General features: G+C 37.5%; 1 protein-coding gene across 3 annotated transcripts in view; it reads left to right on the forward strand.

The window, feature by feature from the left end:
- Positions 1–1,364: 1,364 nt before the first annotated feature.
- The window catches only part of slka (STE20-like kinase a), a 30,626-nt gene continuing 16,364 nt past the window's right edge, over positions 1,365–15,626 (forward strand). For all 3 annotated transcript variants that reach the window (XM_053621562.1, XM_053621563.1, XM_053621564.1), the window contains exons 1-6: positions 1,365–2,353; positions 10,294–10,458; positions 13,242–13,290; positions 14,226–14,375; positions 14,739–14,811; positions 14,985–15,179. In XM_053621562.1, the coding sequence (XP_053477537.1) occupies positions 2,204–2,353; positions 10,294–10,458; positions 13,242–13,290; positions 14,226–14,375; positions 14,739–14,811; positions 14,985–15,179 (782 nt within the window). In that variant the 5' untranslated portion in view covers positions 1,365–2,203. The remainder of the gene's footprint in view (positions 2,354–10,293; positions 10,459–13,241; positions 13,291–14,225; positions 14,376–14,738; positions 14,812–14,984; positions 15,180–15,626) is intronic.

Consider the following 15,626-nt stretch of genomic DNA (forward strand, 5'->3'; position numbering starts at 1 on the left):
ATGAAAAAAATGTGTGTGAAGCTCATTCATTTATTTAACATCATTAACCGCTTTATCTTGGTCAGGGTTGCAGCAGATCTGGAACCTGTCATGGGAACACCGAGGATGGGACTTTAAATAAAGTTTTATATATTTAATCAGACACTGATGGAACTGCTTAAAGTACATTGTGTGTGTGTGTGTGTGTGTGTGTGTGTGTGTGTGTGTGTTTTGGCAAGAGAAAGTGTATCATTGCAGTTACGTGATGTACTTCTGAATCATTACAAAACATCAGAAAGAATGTGTTAAAACCTACACCGAACCACAAGGGACCAGCTATGTCTGGAAAAGAGCTGTTATTGAGTGTAGGCCAAAAAAAGTTAAGCAAATATTTGTAAAAACAAACAAACAAACAAACAAAAAACACATTTAATTCTTCTAAATTATTATTAAAATTCGAACAGTAAAGCGTGTTATAGCCTGGTTTTGGGTGGAACCTCACAATAGGAGAAAGATGTTTAGGGGATGAGCTAGATGGGCAGTGACTAATTTAGCATTCCTGTTGTACCACATATTTATGTGTTCTCTCTTTCTTTCTCTCTATAGGAAAAGTGACTATTCCAGTCCAATCCCATCACTTTGTTTTCAAATCCTGTCAAATTCATTCAACCACACTGCTTATAAAACTCAGCACGCAGTATGATGAACAGTGGACATAACTCTGTTTATGAAAATCTGTCGCAACATCTTTATTTGATGATTTTTTAATGTTATTAGTCTACAGTCGTTTCCGCTGTAAGTCAGTGCAACTGGCTAGAACTTTACACCCAAAAGAAAAGTATGAAATGGTGTACTTGTACTAATGTATGAATGAGGACAGTAATATGTATCATATGGACTCCCAAATTTGAAATTGCCTTCCTTCAATGCTTGGAGTATGATCTGTTTATTTGATTTTATACCAAACCACTTTTATTTATTTTTAAAGATCGCAGAATGCAGGCCTGGGTTTACTACTACTACTACTACTACTACTATTACTATTACTACTACTACCATTACTACCACTACTACTACTACTACTACTATTACTACTACTATCTATCTATCTATCTATATGTGTATATATATGTAAGTTATATATAGTCTATAGATCTATCACATTACTGTTTTCGATCAGACTTTATTGAGAAAATTCAACACTTATTAGTTTTTTTGTAACCCCCCATTTTTACAGATATTAAGTTTTGGCACTGATTGATAATACTTTTACAGATTGTTTTCCCCTCCTCACAACATTCAATTACGTACTGTTCACTTGAACAGCTCTAGTTCCTGTTAAACTAGCGCGTCACTGTTCGGCTGCAGTACGCATGCGCACACTCTTTCTAAATCATCGTTGTGCAAGCGCCTTCTCCATCCAGCGACGGCTCCTCATCTTTTTTCAGAAGTTGGACGTAAACAGAATGAGCTTTTCTGTAAACGAGGCCGGACAATTTAAACACGATACAACAACCTGTTCTGCCGGGCAATAGGGTAGAGTAGTGCGGGTTCTTGTTTTAGGCCTGTTTTCTTTTCTTTCTTTAAACAGGAACAGGCTTGAGCGAGCGAGAGAGAGAGAGAGAGAGAGAGAGCGCGCGCGAGCGAGCGAGCGGCTGGGCCGTGACCGTTTGTATGCATTGAGCCTGTAAGCTAAGCTAGCAGCTTTCCGAGGAGTTTGGACTTCAGCTTCCGTTTACTTCTGTTTGGACTCCTAATATTTGTTGGATGAATAGACAGTTTTATTGATTTTCTCACCTACTCTCTGACGAGCTGAAGCGATATTTCTTTTAAAAGCTGATTTTCTTGAAGAAGGACCAGCTCTCATTTGACTGCTAAACCCGAGAAAATAAACAGAAGGAGCGCCAGAAGAGCTAACTAAAGGAGAGGACTACTATTTTGTATCTACGGTCGACTTATTCTCCAGTACCGTTATGGACATGTTTATGTTTAGAGCATACACAGTTTATTGCTCAGTTCTCAGTAGGCTAGTAATTTCCGGCACATCCAACATAAAGTAGAGATTACTCTTGTGCTTTTAACTGCCGTATAATAATAACAATTATAATTATTATTATTAAATGCGTGGGAAAAGCTAGTTAGCAAACTTAGTTGAATTAAAGTCGGTGGCTGATAGGGTTAGTTTTAGTTATTTATTTATTTCACAGTTTCTCGAGCGGTAAAGATGTCGTTTTTCAACCTGCGGAAGATATTTAAGCTTGGCATGGACAAAAAGAAGAAGCAGTACGAGCACGTCCATCGAGACGTGAATCCGGAGGAAGTGTGGGAGATTGTGGGAGAGCTCGGAGATGGAGCCTTCGGGAAGGTCTACAAGGTAAAGATGGCAGATTGTGTTTGTGTTGTCAGTTGTGCATTAGAGACCGACACCACCTAGCCCCTTCTTTCCAACCACACGAGTGTTTTGGTCAAGCCTGCTCAACTCAGTTTTGCCATGACGTTTGTCATTTATTTATTTATTTATTTATTTTTGTCTTTGCGTCTGGATCTGTTGATCATTCTGACTCACTGCATAGTCTTGCACAGGATTTGTGGAGGAGTTTGCAAGCTTGTTTATTATTTTGATCATATGTCAGCCTCATGCAGGGATCCTTAATTCCCGTCCTGGAGGAACAGAGTCCAGAGCAGTGAATTGGTGAATACCCTGGACAAAGACATCCAGTTTAACAATGGGCTTGTTACACTTTCAGAAACGAAGGTACCACACTACTTTCCCTTGTCACTGGGTTGGTACGTGTTGTGTACCTGGAATCTTTTACTTGGAAAGGTGCATGCGGTGTATAAAGCTTTAATGTCCAGTTATGCACCTTGAATAATAGACAGGATTTCAAGTTAAATGTATATTAAAGGTACAGCAGTGTCACCACCCCAGCAACAAGGAAATGTACAGTTTGGGACTGAGATTGTTGAACACAGAAATTCAATTCAATTTCAATTAAGTTTTATTTGTATAGCGCTTTTTACAATGGACATTGTCTCAAAGCAGCTTTACAGAAACATATAAACACAGGATACAGATTTTAAGTGTGTGGATTAATCCCAATTGAGCAAGCCGGTGGCGACAGTGGCAAGGAATAACTCCCTAAGATGATATGAGGAAGAAACCTTGTGAGGAACCAGACTCAGAAGGGATCCCATCCTCATCTGGGTGACAACGGATAGTGTGAAAGCAAAGGAAAGTTCATTATGGTTTTATATGAAGTCTGTTTGTTGAACTAGTCCACTGTTCAAAGGAGATCCGTGTGATCCTGAGATGTGATCACAATCTGATTGGATTTAGCTCAAATTGTCACCTTTGTACCTGTAACATTGTGCACAATCTGACAGCCAAAGCTTTCTGAGATCAGCATTGCGTATGCAGGGTTCTGATACTGGACTTGTATTGAAAAAGTGGGAGCTGGGTGTGTTTCGAAATCACCAGCGAGTCTGGACTCTGGCTCTCCAGGACTGGTATTGATGACTCCTGCATTCATTAATGTAATAGGCTGCCAGCATTATAATCCCCTATTATATGTGTAAGACACAAAAGACTATTGACAAGGGTCCAACTGTACTACCAGACAAAACAGTTGGATCTGTAGTACGATACGTGGTACAAGTGAACTTGTGATCATAGGGTCATAAAGACCACACAGGTTTGTGCCACGCCTCTTGTTTTTTCTTTTTCTTGTTCTTCTGCCTTTTTGGACACTGATGCTATTTTAAGCGTGCAGCGCCATTGCGGTTATTTGCACATTCAAACTAGTTAACGGTTTGTGGTTCTCTGTATGTTTAAAGCCATGTAGGATTTCTGGTTCACACTACATTTAAGCACATTTCCTACACTATTACAACACTTAGTCACCAAAGTGTTAGATTCCAGATAAATATAAATTGAGGTGATACCGTAAGTATGTAGATATGTATTAAAGGAGGTCAGAGAAAGCAAACTTTCCCACTAACATCTCGCCTTCTAAAGATAAGCGCTGCAGTGTGTAATGGATTTTAAAAAATGAACTAACCATACGCGTTCAAGTGAAAAACTTGTGGGCTGCATAATAATGGGTGAAATAATAATCATGATAATTTATTGGTCATAATGTGGTCATAAAGACAGTTCAGTTTAAATCTCAGTTATACAGAGTCAGTACTCTCAGGGAGATCGTCTTGTTACTGCACCTTATCGTGGCATGCATTACACATTTGCCATATGGTTGGCTGGGGTGTTCCTGTTTATTTTTTAAAACCAAGACCAGAGGGTGAATTTTTGTTGTCTGGATCTGATACCTATTCACCAAATAGTGCACTTTATCTAGTGATGTCTAACTTCTCAGTGGAAATCATATTTCCTGGATAGTGCACTATATTATTACCCATAATGCACTATAAATCCGGTGTACAGCCTGTACATGCTACTTGCTCACTAAGTACCACAATGCGTAGAGATTTCCCTTAGCTTGAAATTATACTATAAAATTACACTATAGCATGCAACTATGTATATAAATATCAATCAGAATGTTGCTTAACCGTCTCTAAAGTCATCAGGTACTTATTAGTGTGGTATGTAATACTGAGACTTATCACTTTTAATCCTTGTATATTTTTGTGGTTTCCTGTTACTATGTGATTTACCGTAACTTCAGATCTTTTTAAATAACGATGATGATATGTTTCTGGTGGACTTGCTAGTAAAGCCACTTTTCCACTGCACGGTACGACTCGACTCGCTTTACTTTTCTGAGCTTGCTTTTCCACTGCAGTTTAGTGCTGCCTCGACGTAGGTGCCATCTTCCACTCGCCTTCATGCAGGAATAATGTTGTATTATCAAAGCCTTGTACAAATACACGGTCAGGCCGTATTCCAAACACCTTTCCTGTACACTGAACATGGACCCTGTCAAGGATGTAGAATAACAGCGTTGTAGAACCGACGTAGTGCTCGATATGATTAAGCTCGATTCAGTCACGACAGGAGTGACTTCAATAAATGCCTGTTTGGAAATCTGTAACAAGCGAGATGTAAAAATCTAAGACAGAAACCTTTGTTGTCATTTTATCTGTAATGAGATAAATGATACAGAATTTTCTATTATTAGAATATTACCATACGCAAAGTATGTTAAATGACACACATTTATTCAGGTACAATACAGAACCACTCGTTAAGGAGAATCCTTACTCCCTCAGCTCACATTTAGTATCGTTTCGGCTCGCTTGGAACCTCGACCGAGGTGGTGCTAAAAAAAAGTACCGGGTACTATCCACATTGGACAGCCCCAAAAAAACGAGCAGAGTCGAGTTGCAACGCGCAGTGGAAAATCACCATAAGTGATTCAGCCCAGTGTCTTCCTCATGGTTGCCTCCATATAGAACACTGTATATCAGGGGTTGTGAACTGGAGGATTACGAGCCTGATACAGAGCCAAAAAACCCAATATTTAAGCAGGTATAACTGAATACTGGCCATTGTTCACTGATTCTAAACATCAATCATGGTAGCTTCTGTAGAAGATCCTTTGATGCAGTTTATCCAATCACTTACATTTATGTAAATAATTTAGCCAAATTTCAGGTTATTGGACCAGAGACTCACTACTGGACGTTCATTCAGAATGGGAAGCGTTATCACAGATTTTATTAGATTTTTCCTTTTATTTACCCTCTCTGTTCTGATTAGTGAAGTAATGATATGGCTATGGCATATCATTACTGGCAATATAATGATATTGTTATCTTGACTGTGAAGGCAGAATGTTAAAAGGGCAAATGATGAGAAGCATGCATTTATTCTCCTCGAAAGTAGTAACTTTGATTGGTCTGTTCATAGCCAAGAACTAATCACTAAAGGTTAAGCTTTAAAAGACAGCTGTTGTCACCATTCAGTCGTGTTAGTTACTTATGTGGACCTTTTGTAAGCAAGGAATTTTGTGTAGGGCTGGACTTGAGGACATTTATACGATACACGGTGCATATCACGAAAAATAATTTAGATAACAAACAGTCTGCAATACAGTAGTAAAAGAAACAAAAAAACATTAAACTGAGTTTGAAGATACTTTTCTTTAATGCCTACAAGGACAACGAAGTTAAAAAAATTGCATCAAATCAACAGCATCTGTTCAGTACGGTTTAATTTGTAATTATTAAAAACATAGAAAAAAGCGATATCTCAGAAAAGTGTGTCACATGATAATGTCTCATATATCGATATTATATCGATGTATCGCCCAGCCCTAATTTTGTGTCATTGGGCCTTTACAAATTTTAGTTGAATACCTCTGGTCTATATAGTAAATAATGACTGAATGAGTGAGTGAAGGAACAATTTCAGACACAGCCTTTAACTTTAATACATTTTGTTAACCAGTTGTATACGAGTCTCCAAACCAGCTGGCGGGGGAAAAAAAAACCTTGAGGAAGCAGCTGGTGGTTAATTTCTGATTCAGTTAGTTTGCCATTGCTTTAGTGTGATCCTCACGAGGGATTTTAACAACGTTCAGTAGGATACTCTTACATTACAGCTTCTAACTCACTCACTCTGTTTTAATGTTTCATCTTCATATAAAGGTGTAGTCAAGTGTGAACATGCACATAGTGATTCAGCAGATGGATCAGTGGAGGAGGCTTCTCAGCAAGTGTCCCTTTCCATACTCTTTACATCAGAGCAGAGCGAGGTGGATGGGTGTGAGAGAACACTGTAAGCATGTGTCACACCAGAGGATTTTTCCTTATGACATTCCCACCCTCAATGCAAACACCAGGCTTTGAGTAGGCTCAGAACTAGGCTAGCTGAAACACTGAATCAGTTTCAAAGCGAACAGGCTGCTGTAATCGCTATCATGATGATGGATGTTTAACATTAGTATCTTATGTTGGATGTTGTCTTAGGTGAAACAGCCTTAAAGTGTAGTGGCAGTGCAAATACTATCCTTATTAACCTAACGATATTCAGAAAATTAGCTGATGTACAGTACTGTGCAAAAGTCTTAGGCACATGCAAAAAAAAATGCTGTAGAGCAAAGATGCCTTCAAAATAATGAAATGAAATATTTCTCCATTTAAAAAAAACACTATAAAGAGCAGTAAACAGTAATACATGAAGCAAAGGTAATATTTGGTGTGTTGACCCTTTGCTTAAAAAAAAAAGTGGTCTCAGGTAGAATTAGTGCAGGTTGATGAATGAATAATGAAATGAGCTGTAAGTTTTATTGAGCATCTTGCAGAACCATATACTCTTCTTCTGGAGACTTTGACTTATTTTTGCAGCAAAATCCAGCAGCCTTCATTATGGTTTTTGTGTGAAAAGTGTCTCCTAGTACTTAATATGCTGGTTTCTTTACTGATATACAAACATTTTCCTGTCAATTTTGTGCTGGAAAACTAATGTTTGGAAATCTAAAATGTTTTTGTACTGACTCAATAATGTAGAAGTTGTAAAATAAAAATCTATAACAAAGCTTGTATGTATGTATGTGTGTGTGTATGTATATATATATATATATATATATATATATATATATATATATATATATATATATATATATATATAAAAAGGGTGCCTAAGACCTTTGCACAGTACTGTATACTGTACATGCTGTATGCAGTCTGTGTTCAGAATATTGTGTTAGGTCGGCTTTTAAGTTGCGTAAAAGCTGCATCCGTTTCCTTAAAGATTACTGAAGGGAGAGGTGTTGGCTAGTACAAAGAAAAGCAGTGTGAGAATGTATGACGAAAAGCTTTGTGTAAATAGAAAGTCTGAGCCACACACACTTCCCTTGTTCCTTTCTCTGTCCACTGCTCTGTGTTTTTCGTATCCATAAACATTACACTTGAAGCTCTTTCCAAAATAGGCTTGGCACTTCCAGCTGTGTAGGAACTACTGATTGGAATTGTGTCACTCCTCCCATTAAAATAGATGTGCTATAACATACTGCTGAAGGTACACACTCTTTATCAGAGACTGTACATGAACTGACTCTGAAATCAATCTTCACTTGACTGGAGTGAAATGAATATACGAGCATAGATGATTAGTCTGTGCTCAAACACAGTGTGTACAGTGAGGTCACTAGTGCTTTCTCAAACAGTTTTGTGCCACACCTCTTGATGAGGTAATTCTGCCTTGTTTCTGCTTTTTTTGTTCTGCTTTTTTGAACATTGATGCTATTTTAAACCCGCAGCAGTTACAGAGACAAAGTCACTGTCACCACCGGCTTGCTCAATTGGGATTAATCCACACACTTAAAATCTGTATCCTGTGTTTATATGTTTCTGTAAAGCTTTTTTGAGACAATGTCCATTGTAAAAAGCGCTATACAAATAAAATTTAATTGAAATTGAATTGAATTTCTGTGTACAACAATCTCAGTCCCAAACTGTACATTTCCTTGTTGCTGGGGTGGTGACACTGCTGTACCTTTAATATACATTTAAATTGACAAAGTCAGACTAATAGTAAGTTTGTGGTTCGCTGCATGTTTAACCCTTACAGTCCAATGATTAAGTGCTCTAATATTAGGAGATGTTATGCTTGCTATTTAGATTAACCCTTAGAGGTCTGTGCTTATTTTCACCTGTTGTTTTTTTTTTCTTTCTTTCTTTTTTTTCTTTTTTTTTAAATACCTAGGCTTAAGAGTCAGTAAATATGATCCTGCAAATATGATCAAATACAGTGGCAATCAAAATTATTCAACCCCCATTGCAAATCAGGTTTATTGTAAAAATTTACAGACTTTCAGCTGTTTGCAATGAACAAATCAAACAAAAACAATTGAAATAATTCAACACAATGAATGCTTCAAGTGGTTTCCCAAATTCAGCTGAAAATGCAACTTATAATGATTTCTCCCATTTCAAAATTATTCAACCCCTTCATGCCAAGCATCTTTAGTACTTAGTAGAGCACCCTTTTGTTTTTCTGACCTGCTGCAAATGAGATGCCTAGCTTCTTGCAGCATTCCTGAGGAATCTTAACCCATTCCTCATGAGCAATGGCCTCCAGTTCAGTAATATTCTTGGGTTTGCGTGCTGTAACCGCCGCCTTCAAATCCCACCAGAGATTTTCTATGGGGTTCTTGTCAGGTGACTGTGATGGCCCTGAAGGATCTTCCAGGACTTCTGCAATGGGGGTTGCAATGGGATTGCAAGGGGATTTGCAATGGGGGTTGAATAATTGTGATTGCAACTGTAGATGTGGTGATTTAAATCTTTTTATTTAAGCATAGATATGTTGTTGACTCCATGCTGCAAAGTCTTTGATATCAGTCACACCATGAAAGATCATGTCTTGCGTATTGTTATTGATTTAGAACTTGTTTGAAGCAGCGACTTACTATAAAATACACCTTATCTTGGAGAGCCATGGAAAAAGCAAATCACGACTGTAAATTCTTTCATAGCTTTACATTTTAGCCCAAAAATATATGAATATGTAGGGTTTTCTAATTTATTATTATTTTTCATTTATTCACTGTTATTCTGAGTTGTTTGTATGGTCATTCAGTAACAGGTTTTTGTAGATTTCTGGTTCACTCCACATTTAAGCGCTACGTTTTCTACACTATTAGAACACTTAATGAGCAAAACTATATACAATTGAGCAGCATATTTTTTTTTTTTTTGAAACACACTTTTAAATTCAACTTAAAAATATGTTAAGATAGCCCTGACGATTTTAGTTCCAGTGGGAAACACTACAGGTTGATTAAATTTAAAGATCAGTTGATGTGGATACATATTAAGGTAGGTCAGATGAAGCAAAATATCCCATTGACATTTTCCTTGTTATAAAGGCCGTGAAGGATAAAAACTAAACTAACCATATGCCTTAAACAACGCAAACAATAATTGAAGCTATAATAGAGTTATAGATGAAAAATCTTTCAATCAGACGCAGACTAGACTGTTCCTTAGTCACATTAATTGTAAAATTATAAACAGAAGCATAAATATAGACTGTAAATAAAGGAATGAGTAAATAAGCCTGTGAATCACCTGGTGAGCTTCTGAGTCAATAAGAACGTATGTAATTATAAGTAACTTTGCACATGCACCTATATTGCAGTGTAACGCATAAAATATTTGTAGTACCAAAGATCTACATGCTATTAATTGATATACTGTATGTTTGAAGCTTACTTTTAATTACCTGTTTTTTGTTCTTAATGACAGATTCCTCCTGTGTTCTGTATTGTTATGCAGTTGACACGTTTAGATTATTTACACGTTTTTGGTCTTCTTTGCAGTCTATTGAACCATCCCTCCCTTTTGTTTCAGGCTCAGAACAAACAAACAGGCGCACTTGCAGCTGCTAAAGTGATTGACACCAAGACAGAGGAGGAGCTGGAAGACTACATGGTTGAGATAGATATCCTTGCTTCCTGTGACCATCAGTACATAGTCAAGCTGCTTGATGCGTTCTACTTTGAGAGCAAATTATGGGTAAGTCGCTCTCGTTTTGAGATGAAGTCTGTTTGAGTGATTATGCGCAAGTTATGTGAGCTGTGTATATAAATACAGACACATTTAAATGTGCACGTGCTTCAAGATGCGGAGGAAGTGGAAAGCCTTGTTACTTAACGTTAGATGTGATTTAAGAGTAGAGAACTTTACAGCAGTTTTCACTATGCAGAAATCCTCAGTCAATAAGTAATCAATAAGTGAGCTCATCATGCTGTTTACTTCTTTCTTGAATTTGCATTTTTATGCATATTGCTGCTTAATTCGCTCTTTGTGGGTGATGGTCTTTCAGTTTGGTTTTAACTGCTCTCAAAACATTCATGTGTGGATCTTTTTCATTCTGCCTCAGAACTCCCAAAGCAATTAGGTGCAGGTGGTTTCAGATGGCGCCCCCTCTATGCTCGGTATATACAGGAGGATAATATACCATTACAAATGAGCAAAGAAAGTGCTCATGAATTAGTTATACACCAGTCCAGTTTGCTTCTGCAGGGTTTTCAGAGGAGATTAATCCACGACTCCCATAAACACTGTCATGTTTACTTAAAACTTGGAGAAGGATCTCAAGTCACTCAGCTGTTAAAAGCTTTAAGTGCACTGAAAAATGGTTCCCATAGCATTCAGTATCCGTGAGAACGATTTAAAATATTAATGAAACCATGAGCAAAATCTGCACTCTTGTGAGCTGGTCAGTTGTACTGCGTATAAGCCTCAAAGCGGGGGGAAAAACAATAATATTTAACTGATTTGTAAATTGTGATAGTTTTGTAGCCAATCAGGCCAACAGTTCTCCCTATTTCCTTTTCATTCTGGTTCATACTAAAGGAACATAATACACAATTTATATTGATTTTGTTCATACCATTTGAAGCCCATTGGCAGAATGACATAATGGTTTAAATTACAAAGCTTTTTCAAAAGTTTGCAATTTTATACCTTGCAAATGACCGCAATTCCATATAATGGTGCATAATTGAATAGTAGCTGTCTCAGTTAATCACCAGAGGACCTGATCTGTCTGAATGTGTTAGATTTTGGAATGCATTAAATCTGGATTGAAATCTGGGCATTTTCTCTGACTATGTCTATGATTGTAAGCACCTATTTTGTCAAAATCTTTTTAGTATTTGTAATTCATTTGTGGCTGTTATAAAAATTTTTTTTTCCTGATTAGATGAATTAATCATTGGGAAGTGTATGTATCACCGTTGATTTTGTACAACCCCAGTTCCAAAAATGTTGGGACAGTATGGGAAATGCTAATAAAAACAAAAGAGGAGTCATTTGTAAATGTATTTTGACTTATATTTAAACAAAAAACATACAAAGACAAGCTATTTGATGTTTTACATAATCAACTGTGTAGTTTTTTGAAGATAAAAGTATTTTATGAATTTGATGCATGCAGCGCGTTCCAAAAATTTGGGATGGGGCGGGTTAGGATTAATAGCGATGCGACAAGTTGAAATAAGAAGGTGATGTGAAACAGGTGAAGCAGTCGTCTTAATCATAGTATATAAGAAGCCTCCAAAAAAGCCCAGTCCTTCAAGAGCAAGGATGGGTCGAGGCTCGCCAATTTGTCAACAGATGCATCAGCGAATAATCCAAGACATTGAGAACAACATTCCCCAAAGACAAATCAGTAGGATTTGGGGCATTTCACCTTCTACAGTGCACAATGTAATTAAACAATTCAAGGAATCCGGTGAAATCTCTGTGCGTAAAGGGCAAGGCTGAAAACCACTTCTGAATGCGCGTTCTCCGATCCCTCAGACGTCACTGTCTTAAAAACCGTCATGAGTCTGTAATGGATATCCTGACGTGGGCTCGGGAATACTTTGGTAAATCTTTGTCATCAACACCATTTGCCGCTGCATACACAAACGCAAGTTAAGGCTTTACTATGCAAAGAAGAAGCCATACATCAACACTGTCCAGAAGCGCCGCCAACTTCTCTGGGCTCGTTCTCATCTGATATGGACAGTAGCACAGTGGAATCGTATTTTGTGGTCCGACGAGTCGACATTTCAAATAGTTTTTGGACAAAACAGCCGTCATGTTCTCCGGGCCAAAGGGGAAAAGGACCATCCAAGCTGTTATCAGCGTCAGGTCCAAAAGACAGTGTCCATCATGGTATGGGGGTGTGTTAGTGCCCATGGCATGGGTAACTTGTACATCTGTGAGGGCAACATTAATGCAGAAAGATATGTACACATTTTGGAGCAACATTTGCTGCCATCCAGAGCAGGACAACGACAAACCACATTCTGCCCGGATTACAACCGCATGGTTGTGTAAGCAGAGAGTTCGGGTGCTAGCATGGCCTGCCTGCAGTCCTGACCTGTCTCCGAGTGAGAATTAGTGGCGCATTATGAAGCGCAAAATAAGGCAACGAAGGCCCTGTACAATTGCGCAGCTGAAGAAATGCATAATAGATGAATGAGGGAAAATTTCGCTTGCTAAACTTAACCAACTGGTTTATTCATTCCCAAACACTTAAGTGTTATTAAAAGAAAAGATCATGCTACACAGTGGTAAACAGTCAACTGTCCCGACTTTTTTGGAGTGTGTTGTAGTTATCAGATGAAATGAGTGTATATTTTCAAGAATAAATTTAATTCATAAAGTAAAACATCAAATAATGTGTTTTCAATACAGTACAGGGTGAATTTTCAAATGACTTTTTTTTGTTTTTTTGCATTTTCCATACTCTTCCAACTTTTTTGGGTTGTAATAAAGTTTCTTTTTGCTCCTTCTGTTTATAGATACTTATTGAGTTTTGTGCAGGAGGTGCGGTCGATGCTGTCATGCTGGGTGAGTTTTATTTTCTTTGTTTCATACCAGGGTAAAAAGACATTTCAGAACTGTTGAATCATTTAAACTGTACTCTCAAATAAATTATGCTCCATTCCACTGAACCTCAGTGCCACACAGTAGGCTAAGCTCACTTCAGCACTGAGGTCTAAGCATGTAATTATTGCAGTTGCTGTTTCAAGGAGTGCAATTCAGCCTTTTTCTGCTGTATTATTTGGACATGTTCCTAAAGCCTCGTGCACAGGCTTTCACAAAATTCCACTAAATGTTTTGGAAGTATATTATACTTGAAAAATGGAAAGACAGATTGTTCCTTATGCCTCTCAGAAGCATTGCAATCACAATCAGCCACACATTTAATGGATCATGTTCTTATTTTAAATTAAGTCATTTCTTTGCCGTGTCTGAAGTCTGCAATGTATTGCAGTAAATTATGGTCATTATTTAAAAAAGAATTATACACATCAGAGGTCAGATTGCACAATTAATTAAACATACAGCATTTTGTCTTATGCTTTTATGTTTTTCATATCCCCCCCTTCTTCATCTTTCACCTGAAAGATCCTTCACAAGGGTGCAGTGTTATCAGCTACCCAAGGGCAACAGACTATTATAAAAGATGATAATTCGACTTATAAACAAAATATAAAAGAAAAAGTATTTTTTTGTAGTCAAAAACCTATATGAGGTTCCAGATTCAAAACAAACCAACCTCTTGTTCAGTTAATCTAGACACTTCAGCCTAGGAGTCGGCGTTGCTTCAGCTGGTAAATTAGGTTAAACCTCAGAAATAGCATGATCATTAAGTATTTTCCCTAACAGGATATCTTCATGAATTCCTAGAAAAGCAGTTTTTATGAACCCTTTTTATAAGTATCTAAAATTATATTGAACTGTATAAAATAAAATGTATATTTTTGTGCACATGAATCCAGAGCTGGAGCGGCCACTGACCGAGCCACAGATCCGTGTAGTGTGTAAACAGACCCTAGATGCACTGTCTTATCTTCATGAGAATAAGATCATCCACAGAGACCTGAAAGCTGGAAACATTCTGGTTTCTGCAGATGGCGATGTCAAGTTGGGTGAGGGTTTTTTTTTTTTCTTTTCCCCATCTGTGTTCACGCTTATAAATTATTAGGGTTCTGCTGAGCGCATATATATATATATATATATATATATATATATATATGTGTGTGTATGTGTGTGTATGTGTGTGTGTGTGTGTGTGTGTGTATATATATATATATATATATATATATATATATATATATATATATATATATATATATATAGGCTTCAATGAGAGATTAATATTCATTGGACAATGATCATTAAATTTAATACAACAGCATCTTCTGAAAAAGGTTTCTTTCTTAAGTCTTGTTGCCTCCAGTTTACCTGTCGTCAAACATGTATCTCTAATGTGGGTCAATGTCTCCACTTAGCTGACTTTGGAGTGTCTGCGAAAAACACTAGGACTCTACAAAGAAGAGACTCTTTCATTGGGACTCCATACTGGTTAGTCATCTGTTCTGGAAAACTCCAAGACAAATATTTTTTTGAATATGGTTTATGTTTTAAACAGAGGAGTGGTAATGCCAAGGACACAAGACCATTTAAAAAATCTTTGTTAAGACATTAGTTAGTCTTATTTTTTTTTTCTTCCTGTGCATTCTCTTTTTTGTTTGTAGGATGGCCCCTGAAGTGGTGATGTGTGAGACATCAAAAGACAGACCATATGACTACAAAGCGGACATCTGGTCCCTTGGGGTCACATTGATAGAGTTGGCACAGATTGAGCCGCCCAATCACGAGATGAACCCTATGAGAGTCCTGCTCAAAATAGCCAAGTCTGAGCCACCTACACTCATGCAGCCCTCCCGATGGTATGGCTGCAGAATCACAGCAATGATTTTTTCACACACACACACACACACACACACACACACACACACACACACACACACACACACACACACACACACATATATATATATATATATATATATATATATATATATATATATATATATATATCTCAGCAAAAGAAAAGAAATGTCCCTTTTTGAGGAGACTGTAATTTAAATCCAAATAACCTTTACAGGTCTTTATTGGAAAAGGTTTAAACCATAGACGAAGCACCTTCACACCCTTCCATTGTAGAAAACTGAAGCCGCTAATGTCCCAATATGGCACTGACATCTTAGAGCCCGAGTTTGCGCAGTAGTGAGCGTGAAGTGGAGCCGTGCTATCAAAGTCCTGCCCACACTCCCGCAGAATCAATTGCAAACACACACCCCTGAATTTTTTCAATTCATTATGTCAGTGTGAAA

The sequence above is a fragment of the Ictalurus furcatus genome, chromosome 3 (assembly GCF_023375685.1).
Source record: "Ictalurus furcatus strain D&B chromosome 3, Billie_1.0, whole genome shotgun sequence".
Lineage (NCBI taxonomy): Eukaryota > Metazoa > Chordata > Actinopteri > Siluriformes > Ictaluridae > Ictalurus > Ictalurus furcatus.